General features: G+C 53.9%; 6 protein-coding genes across 6 annotated transcripts; 3 read left to right on the top strand and 3 right to left on the bottom strand.

Annotated features, from left to right (window-relative positions):
• The first annotated feature begins 461 nt into the window (after nucleotides 1–461).
• On the top strand, nucleotides 462–3,581 carry PV07_00896 (calcium/proton exchanger). The gene is made up of 2 exons (XM_016387385.1): nucleotides 462–855; nucleotides 912–3,581. The coding sequence occupies exons 1-2, from the start codon at nucleotides 852–854 to the stop codon at nucleotides 2,735–2,737; spliced, it is 1,830 nt and encodes a 609-aa protein (XP_016254313.1). The 5' UTR covers nucleotides 462–851; the 3' UTR covers nucleotides 2,738–3,581.
• PV07_00897 (uncharacterized protein) lies at nucleotides 3,575–5,927 on the top strand. Its single transcript, XM_016387386.1, has 2 exons — nucleotides 3,575–3,780; nucleotides 3,846–5,927. The coding sequence occupies exon 2, from the start codon at nucleotides 3,972–3,974 to the stop codon at nucleotides 5,832–5,834; it is 1,863 nt and encodes a 620-aa protein (XP_016254314.1). The 5' UTR covers nucleotides 3,575–3,780; nucleotides 3,846–3,971; the 3' UTR covers nucleotides 5,835–5,927.
• A 1,881-nt stretch (nucleotides 5,928–7,808) lies between these two features.
• On the bottom strand, nucleotides 7,809–9,676 carry PV07_00898 (uncharacterized protein; the record flags this gene model as incomplete). Its single annotated transcript, XM_016387387.1, has 6 exons — nucleotides 7,809–7,986; nucleotides 8,167–8,448; nucleotides 8,581–8,840; nucleotides 8,909–8,987; nucleotides 9,114–9,286; nucleotides 9,404–9,676. 6 exons carry the CDS (start codon nucleotides 9,674–9,676, stop codon nucleotides 7,809–7,811), a joined length of 1,245 nt encoding a protein of 414 aa, XP_016254315.1.
• An 8,954-nt stretch (nucleotides 9,677–18,630) lies between these two features.
• On the bottom strand, nucleotides 18,631–21,198 carry PV07_00899 (uncharacterized protein). Its single transcript, XM_016387388.1, has 2 exons — nucleotides 20,250–21,198; nucleotides 18,631–20,153 (listed from the first exon to the last, which is right to left on the bottom strand). Exons 1-2 carry the CDS (start codon nucleotides 20,826–20,828, stop codon nucleotides 18,828–18,830), a joined length of 1,905 nt encoding a protein of 634 aa, XP_016254316.1. The 5' UTR covers nucleotides 20,829–21,198; the 3' UTR covers nucleotides 18,631–18,827.
• A 330-nt stretch (nucleotides 21,199–21,528) lies between these two features.
• On the top strand, nucleotides 21,529–22,713 carry PV07_00900 (uncharacterized protein). The gene is made up of 3 exons (XM_016387389.1): nucleotides 21,529–21,898; nucleotides 22,058–22,284; nucleotides 22,357–22,713. The coding sequence occupies exons 1-3, from the start codon at nucleotides 21,646–21,648 to the stop codon at nucleotides 22,642–22,644; spliced, it is 768 nt and encodes a 255-aa protein (XP_016254317.1). The 5' UTR covers nucleotides 21,529–21,645; the 3' UTR covers nucleotides 22,645–22,713.
• Nucleotides 22,665–23,818, bottom strand: PV07_00901 (uncharacterized protein). The gene is made up of 3 exons (XM_016387390.1): nucleotides 23,664–23,818; nucleotides 23,269–23,570; nucleotides 22,665–23,214 (listed from the first exon to the last, which is right to left on the bottom strand). Exons 1-3 carry the CDS (start codon nucleotides 23,740–23,742, stop codon nucleotides 22,849–22,851), a joined length of 747 nt encoding a protein of 248 aa, XP_016254318.1. The 5' UTR covers nucleotides 23,743–23,818; the 3' UTR covers nucleotides 22,665–22,848.
• Between the last annotated feature and the right edge of the window lie 49 nt (nucleotides 23,819–23,867).

The raw sequence follows: 23,867 nt of genomic DNA on the forward strand, positions 1-23,867 counted from the left end.
ATGGGCAATGGGTGACAGCAATGGGCAAAACAGCGATGACGCCGGGATCAGCGCTTGGGATAATGCGCCCAGGAACCAGAGGCAATCGGATGCTTCGATAGGCCCGGCTTTAACTGCAGCAGTGGAGCGATGTGGCTTGGGAAGCGGCCAGGATGTAGCTGAACAGGGGATGGGGAGCAAATTAGTTTAGGGCGTTTAGGGCATTTAGGGTATGCCCCCGTCATTGTGCATGGGCATTGGGCGCAATAGGCAGCCACTGGGAACAATTCAGTGGGCATCCCCAGCAGCTTCAGCATCACCAGGATGTCATGATTTCATATTTTCCCACTCGCCACCATCGCCAAATGCCTAGTACCTAGCCGGATGGAGACCCTCTGAACCCCTGGTTTCATGACCAGCACGACACACTCACACAACAGCGCGTTCCCGCGTTGCGATCGTTTACCGACACTCTCTTCCTAGACCATTCCCAGGAATTCATCAATCTCTCCTCCATATCGCCAAGAAGCCATGCCTTCAGTCCCCCTTTCATGACTGGTTCGGCGATGTTGGTCTCTGCCCAATTCCCTGTTTTGCATCACCATCATCATTCTTTCACTTCTCTCTGTTATTGCTTGTTCCGTCTTCCCTGCTGTGTTGGGGCTGTGCAACCTCTAATATCCTACCACGTATTTTACTTGCAAACGCCCCCGACCACACATTCCTTCTTTAGACACTCTTACTCTGACCTTCTCACCCGTCACAACGCTGTATTGTAAACATTCAGTGGTCTCTTGGACTGTTACGGTTCCGCCTTTTCGAGACAACTGAGATATTTCACTGTAGAGTGACCGGGGTTGGTGTTCTGAACGATGCGTGAGTGACACCGCAACCTCTGTTTGCAGTAGGTTGCGTTCTAACCTGGGGCGCAGACAAGTTTCGCCATCAGGCAAAAGTTGCCGCGTGGTATAATGATCCGAACGATGATGCCAATTTGCCCATCAAGAATCCCTTCGCCAAGTGGAAACCCAGTTCCAGGTCAAATACTTTGCGGCGCATTGAGAACGGGGAAGGCAATGGCTCACCCCTGACCACGACCAGAACAGATGACCCAAACCACTATCGGCCTTCTTCGTCAAGAGAGAGGGGTGAAGAGCTCGGGGCAACTCCATCAGTGAAACACGCGGCGACGACGCCAACTGCCAGATCGGCCACAAAGCCATATGCTCCTGGCGATGAAGTCGAGTTGCCGCGATCGCTGAGTCCCGTCGGTTCGGAGAGCGGGCTCAAAGACGAGTTCCCGACCGGGCCCACTGAAGACGGGATGAGCAGCGATACCTACACATATGGCAAGCCCAGTCAAACAGACGAAGCGGGTTCGGTGCGCAACCGTGGTCTCGGTGAACAAAAAACAGAGAAACATGGTATCAAGGCAATCTTCAGCCGCGAGTCCAAAGGAGAGACGGATGACAACAACGGCAAAGACAAGCCAGTCTTTACTGCGTGGAGCCAGATTCGGGCAACCCTCTTCAATTCCTGGATCAATGTCCTTCTGATTGCCTCGCCGGTCGGCATTGCGGTCTACTACGCGCATATCAATCCTGTCGCAGTTTTCGTCATCAACTTCATCGCCATCATCCCCTTGGCAGCCATGTTGAGTTATGCAACCGAGGAGATTGCGCTGAGGACTGGCGAAGTTCTTGGTGGTTTGCTTAACGCTTCCTTCGGTAACGCAGTCGAGCTGATTGTGTCCATTATTGCTCTGGCCAAAGACCAAGTCTTGATCGTCCAAACTTCCTTGATCGGCAGTATGCTCTCCAATCTGCTGCTGGTCATGGGCATGTGTTTTTTCTTTGGTGGCGTCAACCGCATGGAACAGGCGTTTAACATCACAGTTGCGCAGACGGCTTCCAGTTTGCTTTTCTTGGCAGTCAGCAGTCTGATTATCCCCACCGCCTTTGAGCAGTGGGCTCGAACTGGAAATAGCAACAGCAACACCGAGACTGCCACTACCGAGAATGCCAAACCCGGCGTGGCAGAGCTAAGCAGAGGCACCGCCATCCTTCTCCTCATTGTCTATGCTTGCTACCTGTTTTTCCAACTCAAGAGCCACTCGGCAATCTATAACGCTCCCAGCGCGAAGAACGAGACTCGGGATGTAGGCACCAAGTTGAAGAAAGCAATTCCCAACAAATTCCGCTCTAAGAAGGAGCCAGAAGCCGAGACGCCGGAGCCAGCAGATAACGATGAGCCCGAGCAGCCCCAACTCTCTATCTGGGTTGCTCTGCTGACGTTGGCAATTTCCACCGTCCTTGTCGCCCTCAATGCCGAGTACTTGGTTGATTCGATCAACGCCATCACCTGCGGCGGCGGCATCTCCAAGAACTTTGTCGGTCTCATATTACTTCCCATTGTTGGCAACGCTGCGGAACACGCAACTGCGGTCACAGTGGCTGTCAAAGACAAGATGGATTTGGCCATCGGTGTGGCTGTCGGTTCCAGCATGCAAATTGCACTTCTCGTGCTCCCATTCGTGGTTGTTTTGGGCTGGATTATCGGCAAAGACGACATGACCTTGTTCTTTGATGGCTTCCAGATCGCTGTCTTGTTCGTGGCGGTCTTGCTTGTCAACTACTTGATCAGTGATGGCAAGTCACACTATCTCGAAGGTATCTTGCTCATGACCCTGTACATCATCATAGCGGTGGCCGCCTGGTTCTATCCTACCGCTCCGGGCCTCAGCGACTGCCCGGCATGATTTCCTTTCTATGTTACGCTATTCGAATTTCCCTCTAGACCGGGTTTGAGAGCGATCTATTTCACGTCAATTCGGCGTAGGACGTCGACGAAGCTTGGTGGTTTACGTCTCAAAAAAAGGCCAATACAGCTTTTTAATCAACTTTCGTTGTGGTACATGCTTGGAATTTGGAGATTTGAAATTCACGGCTCAACAAGCCGTATCACCTCCCCACACGTTCAGTCGCTATTCATTTGAGCGACAGTCTCGATCCCTGCCGGCTATCTCGGATTCCAATTTCCTGGTATGTGACCGAGCCACATGTCAGGGTCATTTCAAGCCCGTTCAAAGGCAAATCCCGACTCAAACATTGACTCGCCTCAGAAGCGGTCACAACTCATCCTATAGCCGGCTCGGCAGGCAGACTTCACCAATATGTCAACCGAGTGGCTAAATGGCAGCCACCAAGGACCGTCTCTGGTACCGCAGATCTGGAAGGTTCAGCCTCTACAGCGATTCAGGGGCTGCCATTGGGAGTGTCTAGACGGGGGTGATCGCAAGATACATTTGGTAGCAGAGAGTACTTGGCCCTCATCTTGTTAGGAGGGCTATTGGAACGGAGGCTGTTGAGCTGTGATACTCGAAGGTTGGTGGTGGAATACATTACGGCAAAGCAAAGACAAATTTGCTTGTCAACAGCCTCGAATGAGCTCCTTTGCTCTGAAGAGAGGCCAGTGGACCCCGGATGGGAGATAGACATGAAATGTAGGCTCGTAACTTCAGCCTCCAACACAAAAAATGAAAAGACATGAAAAAGGTGTGTGTCTTGCTTCGAAATGAATGTCATCTGTGCGGGGTCTCCGTGGCAAGAAGCAAAAGGGCGTCCCAGCCTTGTCTGATGCGAGGCTGCGACAGACACCCCGCCATGATGCGAATTCGGAAGGTCGATGACCTCGGTTGACGCTGGGCTTCTCAGCTTACAACGACAAATCTATCATCCAACAGCTTATTGTTTACGTTATCAAACGCGGCCTCGCCATTGGGTCTTTGTACTCCCGTTTCCGGTAAGCGCCAGAGACCTCTGAACATTCCGTGTGCCCCATACGCGCCGCTTACCCAAACCTCGTAGCCTCGCGTTTCCCTTTGTCTCGCTTTTATTTGAGCCCTTTCTGCCTGCTGGAAAAACAGAGGGCCTGCCCGCTCTTTGGGTGGTAGCATAAGTCAGAGCACGGAGAAAACAACGCATTTCCCATCAATGGTGAGTCTCGGTGGCAGGACCACCGTAGCCAAATATCTCTTCACCCGCCTCCGCCAGCAGGGCGTGCATGCCATCCACGGCGTCCCGGGCGACTTCACCCTCAAGGCCCTCGACTACCTCCCCCAGGCCGGGGTGAAATGGGTCGGCACCTGCAACGAGCTGAGCGCCGGGTACGCCGCGGACGGGTACGCACGGGTGCGCGGCCTGGGCGCGCTGCTCACGACGTACGGCGTGGGCGAGCTGAGCGCCATCAACGCCGTCGCGGGCAGCTTCAGTGAGCATGTCCCCGTGGTGTCGATCGTAGGCACCCCGCAGCGCCGCTTGCAGGACGAGAGGAAGAACGTCCACCACACTCTCGGCGACGGCCGGCCGCGAGTGTTCGCCGAGATCGCGAGGCACGTCACGGTCGCGCAGGCCAACCTGGTGGACGAAGCCAGCGCGGCAGAGGAGATCGATCGCACGATCGAGGCTGCGCTGAGGGAGAGCAGGCCGGCGTATATCGAGCTTCCAGCGGATATGGTGGCCAAGGAGGTGGACAGCGCGAGGTTGGAGGAACCGCTTCCCTCGCAGACCTCGACTGGTGGCGACGATGAGGACCGCGAGATGAGACTTGTGGACGATCTCATGAAAAGGATATATGCCGCCAAACAGCCCCTGCTGCTCGTCGACAGCGGCGGCGGCGTCCGGCAATTGAGGAGCGAGATCAACGACTTTGTCAGCGCCTCCGGGATTCCGACCCTGTGCATGCCCTCCGGGAACGGGATGGTTGACCATTCACTCCCCAACTACTATGGCGTCCACTCTGGCCCTGTCGGACAGATTGACACCATGCCATATGTCCAGGGCGCGGATCTGGTGATTGCCTTTGGGCCCATGTTCTCCGACACGCAGACGCTGTCGTGGAAGGTCGTCCCGGAGCCTGCGAAGACGATTACGCTGGCGAAGAATTCCATCCACGACCCTACCAGTCCTAAGAGCGGGGGGACAAAGACGGACAGGATCGAACTGAGGCGGTTTCTCACGCGACTGACGCAGCAGATTGATCGTTCGAAGACTGCTTCGCCCGACGTGGCATGTCTCGGAGACTTCCGCACAGTCCAGCCGCCCGCGTTCGCCCAGGCGAGCGTCGACCTCGACGCCCCCATCGACCAGACGTCCTTCTACCTCCGGCTCAGCGCGTACCTCCGCCCCTACGACGTCGTGGTCCTGGGCAACGCCACGCCGATCCTGGGCGGCCGGGACCTGGTCCTGCCCACGGGAGCCCAGATGATCGCCTCGGGTCAGTGGTTCTCGATCGGCCACATGCTGCCTCTCACCATGGGCGCGAGTCTCGCCCGCCGACATCAACACCAACACCAGCGAAGACGCCGACCACACGAGACAGAAGCAAACAGTGGAGGTGGGGGAAGAACAATCCTCCTCGACGGCGACGGGGGCTTCCAGGTCACCGCCCAGGAGCTGGGGACCATGATCCGCTACAAGATCCCCGCGACCATCTTCCTGGTCAACAACGCCGGGTACGCGTACGAGCGCCAGATCCACGGCATGCACGAGGACTACAACGACCTCGCGCCCTGGCGGTATCAGGACCTGGCCCGCACGTTCGGCGCGAGCGAGGCCCAGCTTTCCGCCACCGCTCCACGCCGAGCGTCCGAGGAGACCGTGGATGATGGCGATGACGACTATTACCCCGTGCGCAACTACGAGGTCGCAACCTGGCGGCACCTCGAGCAGTTACTCGCCAACGAGCAGTTCTGTCGGGGCCGCGGCCTGCACTTCGTCGACGTGAGGCTGGGCAAGTTCGATGTGCCCGAAAAGTTCAAGGTCGTGTTCCAGAGGGCCGGAGAGTCGTTGGGGTAGAGTTACTCAGATCCTGGGAGAAAGAAGAGGCGGGAGAGAGGTATATATAATGTCGAGCTAGACAGATAGTCGGTTTAAATGATCTTTAGATGACAACGCGACCGGAGTATGACTACTCGTTCAAGTCTGGTCCGGTGTCGAGGCTAGCGTGGATGAGGCTGAGCGCCGAGAGCAGCCCCCTGGTTGCGTCTTCACTCTTCATTCGCTATTTGTGTGGATACTGGAGTGAGGTGTGTAGTAGCCTGGTATCGACCATGGCTCTCACGTCTCTCGACATCATTTTCGAGCTTTTCGATCTTCTTGAGGGCATCGAGGATATATCCCAAAAAGTAATGATTATTTCGGACACCAATTTTGGAACTGACACGAGGGCAGTCGTGCCCCTACGTCCACCACGAAATAACTATTTAGACGGGGGCTATACCAGCCAACACGTCACTGCCAACCATGACCGTGTGCACACCCATCAAGCTCGACAGCTCGAAAACTTCCATGATCTCCTCGGGCTTCGCGCCGTACCGGACGGCGTTGCGGATGTGCAGCTTCAAGCCCGGCACGTACAGGTGCGTCGTGGCGCAGTCGATGGCGCAGTAGATGAGTTCCTTCATCTTGGGGTCGAGGCCCCGCGACGACGGCTGGGCGTCGTCCCGGGTGCGAAAGGGATAGGACGAAAACTCGGTGTAGGCCGCGAAGAAGAGGGGGTCGAGGCGGAGGACGGGGTCCCAGCTCGCGGACCAGTAGCCGCGCCTGGCCACGAAGTCGGCCTTCAGCCGCTCGCGCTCGGCGTCGAGCGGGTCCGCGCCCGTGGTGCCGTCGACGGCGGCGACGACGCCTTCTTCCCGCAGAACCTCGTTGAGGAGGGGCACCCCGACGCTGACGGCGTGGATCCCCAGCACGGACGACAGCTCCAGGACCTCGAGGATCTCGTCCCGCGTCGCCCCGGCGTGCAGGGCCGCCGCGGTGTGGGCCTGGATCCCCGGGGTGAACATGGTGGTGCACGACGCGCTGGTGCTGAGGAGGATGAGCTCCTGCGCCTTGCGCGACAGGTGCTGGTTCCGCAGAGGGATCGCGCGCAGCTTGAGGTAGACCGAGAAGTAGCCCGGGTCCAGGGCCAGGACGTTCTCCCACGACGACGACCAGATGCCGCCATCGGATATGAATTTGGATTTGAGGGTTTCTTGTTCCGGGGAAAGCATGGTGGCTATAGATCGCGGCGACGATACTTGAGTTTCTCTTCGTCCTTCGTCTGGTACCAAAATGTCTTTATATTTGCACTCGACGTGATGCAGAGAGCGCAGGGCAATGGCGAGACGGTCAAGGCAAGACAGCGAGTAGGTTCGAGTATCTCCCCGTCAACCCATGAGGTCGGAGCTCGACCTATGTATTCTGGCTAACCACGATGCTCGTAGGGTGGGGTTCGCGTTACCCTCGGCAAGCATTCTCCACGCAAGAGGTCGAATCCAATCCAACCGCAAGTTGAATTCACAGCATAATGCTGCGTATTTGCTCCAATTTCGTCTGGTTCACGCAATTCACGGACTTTCTCGGCAGGAGCGAGGCATGACCTTGTCGTGAGAGGATGCGCAAGGTTGCGTTGATGTGACCGTCCCGATTCGGCATTCTGCTCTCTTATAACTATTCAATGTGGAGAGACACCTTTTTCCTACAACCACCCATCAACGCAAGAAGCTTACAGTGTACTGCGGCCCGTATCATGGTAAGGAGTTCCCTTCCCTGCTTCAAACATCCCTGTTGATCGGCCATCCCCTCCAAGCCGCCCTCGCGGCTTTCGATTTCCGAGGAATTGATGCTTCGATTCCAGGCTAGTCGTATGTAGGTAATAGCTCGAGTATATGTAGATGACGGACGACGTGGCGGAATTTGACTATCTGTACGAGTCCATGATTCAGCCTGACGAGAGTGAGACCGAGCGCGCCTCGAGGAGCCCCTATCTGCATCCTGACCACCTATCCGCTATTGGAGTGGAAGCTCCCATTGTCGTACCCCCGATTCCCTCGCCTGCTCCGCTGCCGCAGTCCTCTCTTGCTCCGTGACGCCCCAGGCGAAAGGTCCGTCGTCTATCACGGTCGTCCTGCGCACGTCGCGAGCCGTCATGCTCTCGGTGTATGGATTGGCACGGTGCATCGACTGCCTATGTGACCGCTTGCGTCAGCTGCTTCTATCCAGCCCCATCTAGAGCGGTGTTGCGACCCAGCAAGCGAGGACACCTTTTCGTCTCCACGCTCATCTCAAGCTCTGGAGTAAATGGTTGAGAACGCAACGCGGACAAGAGAGCGAAGAGAGTTCACATTCAGGACATTACATAACATACCGGTTATCCCACCAGACCATGTCGCCGCCGTCCAGCCATTCCATGCTGAACACGTACTTGGGCTGCGTGCACCACTCGATCAAATCCCAAAGAAGTTTTTGGCTTGCTTCCAACGACCAGCCCAGGATGAGTCTGGCGTGGGCGGCGAGGAAGAGGGTCTTGCGCCCGCCACCGGGAGCTTGCTGGACCAGCTTGTGGTACGCTGGAGGTTTGGCCGCCCGTTCATGCGGGAGAGGCTCCTTGAACGTCGTCGGGGATCCTAGGCGTCGTGAATGCCAGAGGCTTGCGTATCAACGAAGAGATCAGCCATGTGGTCGTCACATCGTGTCTTTGCTCTTCTGGGTTCACGAAAAATCGAAGAACCCATATATAGAAGCAAGAGAGTCACAAAGGGGTCGAGAGAAAAAGCCATACTCATGCTCCACGACCAGGTCCTCCAGCATGTCCTTCATCGATTGCGGGAGATCTTCATACGCCTGCCGCGTGTCGGCGAAGTGTGTCCAGGATCCGCCTCGTACCGGCTTCCCGTGCGATAGGAGAAGGGAATATTTTGAGCGTTCTTGGTGGTATGAGGAGTCCTGTCTCAACAACGTCATCAAGCTGATCATCAAAATGATCACCAACCTCATCCGCACAATCATGCGGAGGCTCAGCGCAGATGCACAGACGGCCGGCTTCCCAGCAGGTAGTTTACTCCATTTGTTTTTTCCCCATCTCACCAAAAGGAAGAGCATCCACTTACGGTATGCCAAAGCGCATTGCCGAGACTATGGTGCCACCTGCGAGAGTTCGGCTTTACCAGAGTCCCGTCACGATTGATACTGCAGTTTTCGGCGGAATCCAGTCAGCCTGGAAGAAAAAGCTCCCACCAGAGAGTAGCGGCACACTGGTAGCTACTTCTCTATAGATTCAAAACTTGGGGGAGTACTGGAGAGAGTAATATATACTTGCTGACATCCCATAGATAAGGATCTCCTATCCGGTCCTGCTCGCGGCCGTAGAAGAACGGGTTGATTTCGAGCCTCTGTCCCAGTTGCTGTGAGAAAGCGACGTGTCGGGCGTTGTCGAGGCCCGTTTTGCGGAAGATCAGCACGGCGTATTCGTCTTGCAGGCCTTTTAACTGAAGAAGTCGTCAGCTCACTCCTCCGAGACCAGAAAATATCGTGGTGGGCAAAAGTGCGAGATAGAAGCAAGCAGCGGATGAGCAGGGGTGAAAGGGAAGGATTCTTTGTCTCACCTGTTCGATCACTTCTTCCGGTACTGGCTGAGTCCAGTCTACCCCTTCCACCTCCGCTCCAAAGGGTGCTCGCAGTCCACCGCCCATCCTCGTATCATCCAGCACCGGCGTAACCGTGAGCGTTCCTTTTCTGAAAGCTCTGGGGGCTGCTGGCGTGTGTTCCTCCGGTTGATCGCGTTCTTCGGCACCTCGGAGACGGAGCGTCAGGTGTAAGTCCGCCGCCGGGGATCTGTGCGTGTATACTCTCGGAAGGCTATAGATAGCACTAGGCATGGTGGGAGTGGCCATTTGAGAAAGTGTCGAGTTGAGGCTGATGTTGATTGTAGGACTGACTTTTGGCTAATTTGCACGAGATGTCTCTTTGGATCTGTCGAGAAGATATTGATGTGCCCGAAATAGTGAGGCCCGTGTATTTGCAGGATTGTTCTCTTGGGGCACATCAATGCAATACATGGTGAAGCGTCATTGGTCGAAAGGCTGTGTCCACATAGTCGGATAGCCCGATAGCGAGCCGACATGCTATCGGCATGGAGCCGACGTTGCAGATTAGTCGCCATTACACCATCTCCTCTAGAATTTGGAAGAGGAAATAACCCATCCGATGGATGCTGCAGAGATGAAATTTGGCTCTTCTCCTTGTTCCTTGTTCTAGTCTCTCGGACGATACCACCCATGCAGCCCATCCTATATTCAGGGGGAGGACTTCATAGCTACTGCTATCGAGAATTCCAGGGAGCTGATCTGACTCGATGTTCTCTCATTTACCACCAGAAGCTCACCTAGCAGTGACAAACTGTTTGAGACTGAAATTTTGGTCTGTGTGGTGGAGTGCAGGACATCACTTTGGACTTATCTAACGGTGGAAACAGATTCTGCTTCCGGTCGGATGACTTTCAACTCAAGGACCGGTCTGGGTCAGATAGGATACGTGGCCTCATGGGATCAGTGCCTCGGAGAATGGAACGTCGTGAACATAGTCCCTAAGCCCTGAAAGTTGAACCACTGGAATGGATGGCCGCCCTCAAATCGAAGGGGTCCCGCAGATATTCCAATCCTCTGCGAGGGCTGGCCAGTCAAAGCCCGGATCCATCATCTGGTCGAACAAAGACTGCATGCCCGTCGTGTCGACCTCCTGACCGTGTGTCCGAGCCTCACAGTCCTCCGTCAACAGCAGTAGAACGCAATCCTTGACGACGGCCTGGAGCTCTTGCGCAAGTCGAAAGGTGGAAATTTGGCAGATCGCGTCGAAAAGGTCGAGGGCCAATCGTAGGAACCGTGCAAGAAGTGATATCGACCGAGGTGACCGCGGGGCCACATTTTGAGGTGAGCTTGCGGACATGAGGCGTCGCAGTCGTAGCTCGTCTGTTCATGACAAGAGTCAGTCGGTACTATTCGAGCGTGTCCTAAGATGGAGAGAGCAATATAAATACCATCGACCAGTCCTTTCACGTAACAAAATGCTAGAAAAGTCACGGCAAAGGTATACGAGACCCACATGGAGTCTACGGCGTAGCTCAGGCGCTCGAGGGTGGTTTGGTCAACAACAAATCGCTCGGCAGGGACTGTAGACGCGTCTTGCGAGCTGATCCTCCATACGTAGTCATGGCCGAGGGTTGACACACAGAATATGATCTGCATCGCTGCCGTAAGGCTAGTTTCCAGAGCTTCGAGGACCCACACATGTGATGGCTGTGAATCCTCTTGAGTGATTGAGGTCAGATAGGGACCCAGGACAGCACTGTTGAGCGCAAGGCGACACCACTGATGTTAACGTTAGTCCGCTGTATGAAGCATTGACATGAAGCTATTACCCGTAGCGAAGTGAAAGGCAGATGAACATGCTGGAAATGAGTAAATCCTATAGATACTTAGGATCGTCCAGTCAGCATCAGAGGATGATAGCTCTTACGAAGGATCGGACTCCAATGCCTGTTGGGTCGGGTGTGAGAATTGACATTGCATCAAAGCGCAGGCTTGTGAAGGCAGCTTACCTTTCCCATTCATCACACGCCACATTGAATTTTCGAAGGCTGGCAGCATTCAACCGGCGTGCTGAAAACTCCTTGTTGGTCTCGAGAGCACTGTGTGATATGCCGACGAGCTCCACCAGCGCTGCATACCGCAGATCATTAGGCTGCTGTGCGGTAGGCTGGACGCCAAAACTCCGGGCGATGCTGACGCCTTCAGTCGGGTCAAGGGTTGCGGGAAGGGCAGAAGACAGCATCAGATTCCAGTCACATGTCAGAAGGTTGTACCAGATCCTCAGCCGCGCCATATCGTCTTGAGTGGCGGCTGTTTGAGGCCTTGTGAAAGGGGCAATGGCGTCTTTTGCCAGATTGAGCATCGTCGCGTACCGGGCAGCCAGTCCAAGCACGGCCCAAGCGCTTATATCATTGTAACGACTGGAAGGTCGTTTAAATCTCCTTTCATGGTCGTGGTCATTCCGGTCTTGGTAGCCTTGCCTACTGTAAGGCATCCACTGCGCATATAGTAGCAGGACGACCACAGAGTCAAGGTGGACATCGCGGGGTGTGGGTCGTAGCAGCAGCCGTGATACTGCTTTGTCAAGCAAGACAGCCAGCTCGGAGCATTTAGGATGCAACGTTGGCCACCCGCGCGGACTACCCTCTGTCAGCGCGATTGAGGCCCATGAAGCAACTGCTGACTTACAAGGCACTTTCAGGGAGCCAGAATCGAGTTCCAATCGAGCAGAGAGCCAGGAACAACATTGGTCTGTTGGCTCTCAATAATTCCGGCTGAGATCGCAGTCCTTCGCTTAATACTGGCGCCATGGGGTGACAGTGGTTGAAGAATCTAAGCACGGGTTTGTGTCAATGTACGGCCAAATTGGTGCACAAGCCGCTCTCACATGTTGATTGCCTGGCAGGCTTCAGCCATCGTCAGGACGCCGTTGAGGATGGGATCTAAAGGCCAACGGTGTTGTGTTGGCACAATGCCCATCCCACTGTTCTGCGCATTGCTGGAGGATTCCCGAAGACTTTGATTTCCGTGCATGGCTCCGAGGCTCCGAAGTGTTGATATAGGAGGCCCTAGATCGACGGCGTTCATGTCGAGGATTCTTTGATTGGGATCCCTGGAACTCTGGTCCGTGGACGCCATCGGCCCATCATTCCTAGGCTCACCGGCATTGTAACCATCCTGACTGCTGATTGTGGATGGGCTGGTGCGTGTTAGACGTCGAGCTTCAACATCTGTATCGCGACCACTCACTTAGGACTGAGAGCATGAAGCCGCAAACCATCATCCTGCTGAAGCGGACCCTGTGCTTCGAGTTCTGCTAGGCGACGCTCGTGATTGTTCAAGCTTTTGCCATAATCAGACCGCAGCGTTCAGCTCGAGAAACAATGAGGACATTTACCGGGCTTGAATATTTGAAAGCAGATTGGCATCCGCATTCGCCCCCTGGAGGGAAATTGTCGGATCCTGCTGTTCGGTCTGAAAGGAGCAGGGGACATCATGGCGCTTGCATCGCTTGCAGGCTGCACCCAAAGAGGCATGTTCCTCAGCGGGTAAGCATCGTTGCTTTCGTGCACGACACTGGGCAAATGTCTGATATCAGAGCTGACTCCGTCCGGAAGGAGCATTCATGATTTACCTGTAAACAAGCTCGAGCAATGCGACGAGTCTTTGTTGGGGGTGTTTCTTCCAAAAGATGACTGCTGCACGTAGTTAGTCCTGCTGTTCGGCTGGTCTGTCTCGGGAAGATGAAATGCGTAGATACATTATGCTCGACCAAGTTGCACTTACTTAAAGCGGGAAGCATCTCCCTCCATCGTGCCGTCTGCTGCAGTGCCTGGGGAGTGCTACCCGCCGCGAGGCCACAAGTCCGAAATCTCAAGTCCTAGGCAATAGTGGCAGTGAAGACTAAGCTAGAGGGGGTTCTACTGTGCAGAAAATGGCCCTGGAATGGACAGGAGATGTTGTCTGTCAGGATAACGGAATTGTTATCGTAACCATCGCCCCTTATCGCGGTGGTGGGGCGGTCAGGAAGTCGCCAAAAAAAGCCTCCAAGCCTCCACTATTAAGTTGGATATCAAATGTTTCTAGTACGGGAGATATATACGAAGTATAGTTTCTCTAATGCCCTGGCACCTGTCTGGGGGAGTTCGATGGACAACCCCCATATGGCTCCAGTGTCACCTTAAACTACCTCACCGTATGCTGTTTACTCTTCTTGACGATCCTTCCATCCCTACTATTCAGGCGCTGTCTCTGATTTTCTGCCAAAGAGTCTCGTGTTCGAACTGAGGCACAGTCGATGTCAGCACAGGCGGAAGTCAAACCGAGAACAAAACTCACCACATTGCTAATATCTTCTGATGCACCCGTGACCAAATCAAAGTCCTCGTACTTTACGATCCCGCTCTTCTTGTAGATCTTGTAGCCGAAGAGCAAAACCGCAAAGAACGGGATTGGAAAGTACGTGGTGATGAACGAGGACGTGTCGAACTTGTGGATGAAAGCGCCGAAGCCACCAAAAATGAGGACAATCACACACACGGCTATTCCATAGTAGCTGAGGTAAGGCTGTAGTGGTGCACGATAGGGCAGAGACTTGCGGTCAAAGCCGTTGACTTTCAACCCTTTGTGCCAGCGGATACTGGTCCAAAGTATCCCAGACCACGAAATGATACCGCAGATTGCGGTCATATTCGAAACTGGAGAGTAAGAAGACATGTCAGAATATTGTTCGTATAGAATCTGAGTTTGGGACATACAATAACCAAATGCCGTCCCTGCTTTTCCCTTGCTAGCTGCCATGAATGACAGTAGGGAGAAGGCGGCGCCAACAAGCACAGCGACCCACGGCAAACCATCTTGACGTGTCCACCCGAGAACCTTGAAAGCGTGGCCACGAGAATAAAGGCCGTACAGTGTGCGGGACGACACAAAAAGGTCGGCAACCGCAGCAGACCATGCGCTGGTGAGAAGCGCAGCGTTTACCACCGACGGAAGGGCATTGATGCCGGCATTCTGCAGCGAAATTATGAGCTTCGTGGTCAAGGCGGAGCTGTGAGAGGGTTGCTACCTTCATTGCAATGACAAAAGGACTCTTTGCCGCAGTCGAGGACAAATCCAGCGACGGGTCGGTGGGAGAAACCAGCAGACCAATCTGTGAACAAGTGAGTATCACACCAGATATTTCTCAGATTGAACCCACCATGAAAGCGCTGATGATGTAGACTGTGGGTGTGTCAGTAGTTGGTGGTAATTTTGAGATCACATAGATATTGAGACAACTCACACAAGCAGAGACGGATCCAGACACCCTTGATCGCTCGTGGAACTGAGCGTTGAGGCTTGAAGACGTCAATATAGTCCGCCATACCCTCGATTCGGACTGAAACTCACATTTGCCGTCTCCGCAGCAGCAATGGCGGTGATTTCTGTGCCAATAAAGGCAAATGCGGCACTGATGAGCACTATGAGTACTTCGTGAGAATGTGTTCCTTGACTGGATGGTCATCGTAGCCAGCCTACCGCTAAAGAATCCCAAGAATCGGCCCTCTGCGCCAGCTGTATTTTCGGAATATCATTAACTCCAGAGGAACAGCCTGGTAGTCCCTTCATTGATGGCGACTTACGGATGCCTGCATACTGAACAAATCCGCCTGTCTCATGCCAGTATCGAAACCCGATTGCATCGTGATCAGGGCCACCTCCGGAGGTGATGACAATGCCGGCAATGATCAAGCCCACGATCGTGATGACCTTGATAGAAGCAAACCAAAACTCGAGTTCACCAAACACACGGGTTCCTGCCAGGTTGATGGCCCACTGGCAGTCGATTGTCAGAGCGAGTACCCGAGGTACAGGTAGAATAACGAGCTTACCACCACGATGAGCATTAGTCCAACCCACATGGCATTATTGCAGATACCCGTTGTACATGTCGAGTCCGGTTGGCCAGCAGGTGTCCAGTATGAGATGATAACTGCAGCTGCAGATATCTCGGCGGGAAGCACGACTTCGTACGTCAGTCCGCCGTCAAGTGTGAAGAACGTGCTTCAACCTACTAATGTAACTGTAGCCGGGTGAGTATGTGAACGCGGACAGTATGCAGAGACTTGGCCATACTTATACCAATAAAGCCAGCCCATCGCAAAGCCCAGCTCGGGAGCAACAAACCGGCTCGCCAACGCGAACTGACCGCCGGGAATGGGAAACTTGGACACCATCTCGCCCAAAGCGACCTGCGAGGAGTCAGGTACGAAGAACCGCAGAGGAGACCCTGGCACGTACCATGACCGAGAACAATAGCGAGGCCATAAGACAGTATGCGATCAACAGTCCTGCCGGGCCACCGTTCGCCAAGTTGTTTCCCGTTCCAAGGAACAGACCGGTGCCCTTGAGACATCGTCAGAATATGGTAACACAGAACGTACAACCATCGATACTCACAATAACACCGCCTATTGCGATCATTTGCCTAAGAACGTGAGTCATTCTGATGATGCCGCAAACACAGGTATCTCCACGAACATGTGACGAGGCTGCAAGATGCAGAAAACCAAAGTTAGCAATCCAGTTGATATTCCTTCGGGGCATAGTGCTAGGCCAACAACGCACCTTGAGCTGCCTGTGAAGACCGTTGACTTTGGTGTCAGTCACCGTCCCTTCTTCGGCACTGCTTGCGGGCTCATCCACAGCAACCATGTCAGGTTCCTTCCCAATGGAAAGCTTGGGCTAAAGTCGCAAGAGAGCACGTCAGAACTATTCCCTCGGTGCCGCAAACATGGGTCTCAACACGCTCACCTCGTCGGCCGCCATTGTCGTTTGCAAATGCGGACGGTGTACAGAAAACCTGAGGTCAGTGAGAGTGCTGCGCAACTGCTTAATCTATCACAATGTCTAATCAGACAGCCCCATTGATTTGCGCCAGGGGCCAAGGGATTGATATGCTATAAAGTCCTGGTCGAAAGGGCCTCGCCTCGCACATGTCTTGGTGGCCACTGTCGAAGTGTTGCTAGTCTTCGGAGACGAGCCGACGAGCCGCATCAAACAGGCGATAAGAGGACCACGCCATGAACCTCATGTTAAGGGCGTTGACAGGCGCACGAAGCTACGCGCTCTCAGGGGGTTGGATCATAAACTGGCTGTCAGAAGGTGCCCCTGTTGATTGTGTTCAATATTGGGCATTCATTTGCTGGGCGTTTTCGAGAAGCTGATAAGGGTGGACCCATGGACGGGAACACAACGCCAGCTACAAGAGGTGGCTGCCGCACAATGCCGATCTTGCTCAAATGCTTGGAGACTAGAGCTCGTTTGCGTTGTCGGTACGTTTCCGCTGATGCCGACAGATACAACAACGACGTCTCGGTGATGTGTTATGCGGGCAAAGCGTCGCGTTCAATGCATGGTCTGCATCGGCGACGGGCTGTGGACAGTCTCTTCATATTCTAGGACCCTGCTGTGTTCTTAAGCTCGTCTGTCTCAGTGCGCATCCCGACCAAACTTGGCCCTCGATTCGAACCATGCGCGAACTGAGGCCGGGGTTGTATGGCCCGTTGCCTACTTTCTTTGATGACGCTCAAGAACTCGACCTCGTCAGTTACAAGAAGCATCTCACTGGTACGGTCTAGAGCAAATTCCCTGTTGAGAAAATGCTCAGGCTGATGAAGTACAACACTGTCAGATCTGGCAACAAAAGGCATCAGTCAGTCTGCAACCCCAAGGTCTTACGATGGCCGGTGGCGATGCTGACAGGAGATATCAGTTCCTGTCTGTTCAGGCTCCCTGGGAGAAGGTGCCCATCTGGTAGGTTCCCTTCGTCCCGAGCTCGCTGCACCAAATAACTTTTGGCCGGTACTCAGGACCCATCGGAGCGGCAGACCCTGATTGAAGTCACCCGCCAGACTCTAGATGAGTTAGGCTTGACATCGACAGCCATTGTTGCTGGAGTGGGTGGGCTAAGCACACGGGAAACAACTCGGTTGTGTCGGGATGCCGCAGCTGCCGGGGCGTAAGGCTGTGTCATAAGACTGCTCCTCTCTCACGAGGTCCATTGACATGATCCAGGGACGCCGGGCTTGTGATACTGCCGGCCTACTACGCCGCAAGCCTAAACTCGGATCACGAACAGATTGTCCAGTACTACGTCGACATCTGTGAAGCATCTCCGGTACCAGATACCTCACTGAGATGGCGTTGATCTGGCTGACGGCTCCCCAGATTCCATTGTTTCTCTACAACTTCCCAACAAACGCAGCAGGGCTTGACATGTCGTCAGAGATCATTGAGAAGATCATGAGACGGGCACCAAACTTGTGCGGTGTCAAATTAACGTAAGTCAAGTCGCCCTGCCTCTCTGCCACGGGTGGATTAATCCCTTTCGTATGCAGATGCGGCGGCAGTATCGGCAAACTTGTGCGACTGAAAGCAGCTCAAGATGGATTTCCGACAGCGATACCCACCCGCGTTTTCCCATTCCTTCTCCTCGATGGCCTGATTGGAGACCTTACCGCGTGGAAGGCGTGTGGTGGCCATGGGACCGTGAGCGGAATCCCCAACTTCGCCCCACGAGCGTCCGTGAGGCTTTGGGAACTCCTGAATATATCATCACCGACGCGAGAGGAAGTGTTAGAGAAGGAGAAATTGCAAGCCATCTTGTCGCGTGCGGATGCGATTGCTGTCCCGGCGGGTATCCGGGCAATGAGTAGGTGCTCCCAATGAACGAAGCAAGCACCTCCTGACGGACCAAAATCGGGTTTACCCTGCATTACTGACCGACGGCTGCACAGAGTTTGTTTTGCACAAGGTCCATGGCTACGGCAAGGTGCCACGTCGACCTCTTTTGCCATTGACGGAGGACGAAGGGCAGTCGTTTCTCTCCGCCTTGGGCGAGCTGCTTGACACGGAGCGCGAATACCAACAACGCGCATGAAAAAGGAGACTACAGAAATAGATGAAACCTTTGAATAGATGGCATGGGCGGCTTGATCCATTGTGTTCAGGGGGAAATGACGTTCAAAAGATACAATTCAACGGAACAGGTGATGCAGAAGACCTTCCCAACTCTCCTTTAGGGTCTCTGAAGTCTTTTCGACGTCACTGATGAGGTCAGATTCGAGATCACAAAGTCACAAACCTAGGCTGCCATGATGGGATCTCGTACCTAAAGGTGGTCCCTACTTTGGGGGCGAACATATCGTTATTTCAAAGACGGTGAGGGAAGGTTTCAGATCCCAGGGACCTCTGACCACCCTCTGGCTCCAGGCCGCCTAGGGCGAATGGACCCTCATTTGCTAGTAATCTGAAAATCCAAGCACGGGCCGTATGTGGACTACCGCATGCATTGGGTATCTTCTGCAGGTTTGAATATTCGTCAACCGGTTTGTATTCTCTGCCGCAAAGACCAAAGTAAGTGGTTCAAGGCACAAGTAATGCATTCCGGCGGCAGCGTCTAGAAGCTCGTGTCAAAGCTTGCTCTCCTCTCCAGCATCCTGCCCAAAGACGATGATCTTGTGCTTCGATTTGTGCCACTTGTGAAGGATCGCACGATAGAATGGGTCGGCGTTGCCAGCAACGCTCGCGAATCCGCGTCCTCCTCCTCTTCATCATAATCGGATTCGTCGCTCGACCCCGGAACAAAGATAGCTGCCTCATCTTTGTCCATATCCTCTTGTTTCTGCAGGCGGGGCAGCTGAGCCGGCCAAATAAGCAAGGCAGATAAAAAGGAGAAGACGATGCCCATGAGAAATGTCGCTTTCAAGCTCGACGCATACGCATCAATGACCTGTTTCTTGTGCACGGGGTCCAAATCTCGGATTGCGCGGATCGATTCCCTGACAGTACGAATGATATCTTCTTTGGTGGCTGCATCCGGTGCTGTGACGTATCTGTTCAGGTATATTGGCAGCGCATTCTGCAACACCCAGCTGCTCAAGGCCACACCCATAATAGAGCCAAGGTTGCGAATGAGACCGAGTGTGGTGGTTGCCACCGCTTGGTCCTCCTGAGAGTTGAGGGCTAAGACTGCAATAGTTGCGGCCGGGAAGAAGAATCCTTGGCCAATCGAGACGAAAGGAATGAGATAAGGGACAAGCGAGGTAGGTGTGTCTGCAGACAAGCACGCTACAGCCACGGCGCCACAAAGTCCCATGATTGAACCCAGCACCATCGGAGGCTTCATCCGTCTTGTGAGAGTGATGTAAGCTCCTGCCAGGATGGCGGTGATGCTAGCGCCGACCAGAGGAGGAACGAGATAAAGGCCCGAAATCGTAGGCGAAGTTTGTCGGACCGCTTGGAGGTAGAGCGGAACATTGAACAAAACGGTATTGACGAGCATCGAGGCAATGAAATTGCTTCCTATGACATTTGCAACGGGTGTTGTCGAGAAAAGCCTCAGAGGTAGGATAGGTCGTTCGGCTCTCCGCTCCACCAGGACCAGGGAGATGCACGCGATCCCAGAGATCACTAGGCTGTTGATAACAAATGGGTGTGTCCACGTGAAAACATTGCCTCCCAAGTTCACCCCGAGAATGAGGCCAGAGACTGTGAGGATCATTCCGATCGTTCCATAAGTGTCGAAGCTCTTGAAGGCCTCGCCGAGCGTCTTCCCTTGAGTCTTCGCCAGATTTGGGCCGAGATTATCAGGGCAAGAAAATATGGCAAGGACACCATAAATGAGGATGAAAGGCAGTTGCAAAAAGAAGGCAGCGCGCCAACCGAAGTAGTCACAGAGAAAGCCCCCTAAGGCGGCGCCCAGCCCGTTGCCTGCTCCATACGCCTGGATTGATGACAGTGTTAGCAGACAAGTAGCTCAAGCTTTGAGAGCCGGACTGGGCAGGACAAGAGCGGTGGATGCCCTAGAGGTGGAACGTACCAAGTTGAAATAACTCTGATAGATGCCTCTGTACTCGATTTTGACAATGTCGCTCGTCAATATTCCACCGAGGGCAACCACGCCACCGGCGCCCAATCCACTTACCGCCCTGGCGGCGATGAAGCTGCCAATACTGCCAGCTGCGCCGCACCAAAAGGTGCTGACAAAGAACATGACGATCGCGAACAGCAAGGCCGGCCGTCGACCGACAGTGTCCGAAACGCGGCCGTACACTGGCTGGAACACCGTAGAGGTCAGGTAGAACACGGTACTAAGCCAGGAAGCCGCGTTCGAGGCTTCGAAGTAGGAAGTAATGACGGGATGGGAAGAGGCCATCAGTGTGGTGTCGAAGAATGCAATTGAGCAACCAAAAATTATGCTCCAGAACAGAAAATGAAAACGAGGGCCCGAGATGCAGTCCCGATAGTGAACATCAGAGCGGTTTGTGGGATGCCGGTTGGGAAGCAAACTTGTCGTTTCGGTCGGCTGAGGACCCGTGTGCTCCTCTATCCCGGCTTCGAGGTACGGGCCCGGCGTGGCCACCGGGTCGATCAACGGCCTCTTATCGTCACTCTTCATGGTCAGGCGTGATATTGGGGAAGTAGTTCTTCTGGGAGCAGATCTGTAGTGCAAGGAACAAACACCAGTGACGGTTTCATAGGCAGTTTATAACGATTTTGCCAGTGTGTCAGACGTCATAAAAGAACTTCGAGCGCGGGTTTTTGGTGGCCACAATTGATTCATGAAGCTGAGGGGCAACAACAGAACGCCTGTCGCGTGAGTACTAACATGTGGCGGACATAGGGCTGGAAATAATAGAATGCTGACCATGCCCCATCTGGTGTTCAGCCAGGATTACTGTGCGAATGGCCCAGGTTCTGGCAATAACATAAACAGTGTGTTCTTGCGGAGGCCCTGCTGATGTTCTGATCTCAGAAGTACCAAGGCCCTATGACTCTTCCAAGGCGGCAGCTGCGAATGGCAATGGCTGACCACCAGATTTGCAGATCCCGCTGGGGAAGGACCATACTTGTACTGCGCAAAATCACCCGGTGGCGCGCCTTGGTGCCCCTTGCATTTCGGTCGATAGCCGAGATTCGCGCACGGCCAATAAGAGCCCTGGTGCATTATCAATCAGAGGACGCCAAAGATAGAGAGGATGGAGAAGAGCGATGGGTGGAAGCGGGAGGCGAAGAGGCGATGTCGACTTCAAATGACGCAACTGACTGCCCACGGGCTCCTATATCCGCGATTAGATAATGGAAATGCCAGTTACGCCCTTGATGCGACGCTGGCGCCAATGGCGGCGGTGAAGATCTTGCAGCTTTGACTCTGCTTGAGATAGAATCTCCAGACCTGGAGCCTCACTGTTCTCGCGCGGTGAGGAGGAGAGACAATGAATCTGAAACTCTCTCGAACCCTGCGCATCGCAGTCCTTGAGTGCGATACTCCGCTACCGGAGACCAAGAAAAGGTTTCGTGGTTATGGCGGTGTATTTGAGTTCTTGCTTCGGTCAGGGGCCAGAGCCTTGGGTCGAACCGACTTGGATCCCGACAATAGCCTCGAGTTTTCCTTCTGGCAGGTCGAGTTGAACCCAGACCAGTACCCCGATCCCAATGAGATTGACGCCATTTTGATCACCGGTTCCAGTGAGTCTTGCTCGTCTTGATGTTGCTGCAGTCGTGGAGGAGGGAACGAGAGGTGGACAGCAGGGCCGACTTAGATGCTGTTCTTCTGTAGGCCCTGGGAGCGACGACCATGTAAATGGTTGAGGAGCGACTGGTGCTGATATCTGAGAATCCTTCCAGGACATGATTCCTTCGCAGACACGCCGTGGATCAACAAACTGGTCGACTACACAGCGAAGATTCTGTCAGAAACCACTGTTCGCGTAATCGGCGTGTGCTTCGGCCATCAGATCGTCGGCCGCGCGTTAAAGGCTGAAGTTGGGCGGAATCCTGAGGGCTGGGAAGCAGCAGTGAATGATGTCCAGCTGTCGGAGAAGGGAAAGCAAGTGTTTGGCGTCGATAAAATTGTATGTTGTGTAACCTGCACTAACCCTGGACAACATCCCTGCGCCGTTTTCGCTGACAGGATGACTGGACAGCGCCTCCACCAAATGCACCGCGACTGTGTCTTCTATTACCCAGAAGGCGTAGAGGAGCTTGGATATTCTCCCGTTTGCAAGGTCCAAGCCATGTATGCACCGAAACGGCTCCTGACCGTGCAGGGCCACCCCGAGTTCAACCAGGAAATCATGACAGAAATCATCAACACGCGACATGCAACGGGTATTTTCGACGACAAGGCATATCAGGAACATATGAAGAAAGTGAATCTGCCACATGATGGGTTGGTTGTCAGTCAAGCATTTCTGAAGTTCTTGTTGGAATAGTACGGAGTAGAGATGGAGCGTCTCAAGTTTGAATGCTTTGGATTGATATCGCGCCTTGGCCAATAGAAATAGACCGCCTTTGGGTTGTGAATCTACGCATTTCAATGTGCAAGCTCCACAATGATACTCCTTGTCCGTTTACAAGGGTCCCATCGAAGGACCTCCCGATTCTTCCTTCCATGTGATACATGCAAAGCAGCGGTCTTAGGAAACCATCCTGTCGGCTTCCGCTGCACCAGCAGGTATTCTGCCCTCCGCGAGATCTCTCTCGATTCGTTCAATCTCCTGAAAGCTTTTGGCATTCTGGATCATCATTTCCACTCTCTTCTTCTCTGACTCGGTCAACCTCGTCCGGACACCTTTTTGTGCCGCGGTCGCCTTGCCATTGACACCACCTGTAGAAACGTCAAATGTCCGGCTCTTCAGCCCCTTGATCTTCGTGGCCAATTCGGTGGGTGCTTCGGCAGAGCCAAACAGCTCGTTTGCGCTCTCTCGTTCTGCTTGTCGCACTTTCTGGAAATCGAGGAACCGCAGCGAGGGGATCGACCAGATGAGATAGAGTCTGTAGTGCTGCGGAATGGAATTAACAGCTTTTTCTCATCTAGATCCGTGGTCTAGACTCACCTCTTTCTTTGCTACCGGATTTTCCAATAAACTCAAGTGAGTCAACGCTCCGCAGGCGACCAAACCCTCCAGATCAGCGAGCTCCTTGACATGATTTGCCGTCAGCACGAGCGTTGTCAGGTTGGGTATCTGTTCTGCTATTCTCTTGTCCACGCTTTGTATTCGATTTCGTGCACACAGGAGCGTGTTCAATCGGGGAGAGAGGGGGAAATTGGAGAGGGTGGTAATGTCGTTGTCGGTGAAGTCGATTGCATCTTGCGGGCCTGCAACGCCCAAGTTCTCGATGGTGGGGATTTTATGGCCTATACAGATTGCACAAAGAGAGACGTGTGGTCAACTATGCTCTTGCCCGTTCAGAGAAATCAAAGTGTAGCATCTGCTCTTTTCAGACATACCTCGGAGGTCGAGTTCACGCTCTTTGAGAGGGTTCAGATATGATAGGGAGTTATGAATGAGGTCTGCAGCGAGCCTCATTGCTGCTGCGGGTGTAGTTGCTTCGGGTTGGTTCAGTCTCCCTCGTAGCAGTAAAGTGGTCGCAACTTTGACGTTTTCATGTTTCTGCGGAAAATGTCAAGAAATTTGCGACAAGCATGTGATTG

The sequence above is a fragment of the Cladophialophora immunda genome (assembly GCF_000835495.1).
Source record: "Cladophialophora immunda strain CBS 83496 unplaced genomic scaffold supercont1.1, whole genome shotgun sequence".
Taxonomy (NCBI): Eukaryota; Fungi; Ascomycota; class Eurotiomycetes; order Chaetothyriales; family Herpotrichiellaceae; genus Cladophialophora; species Cladophialophora immunda.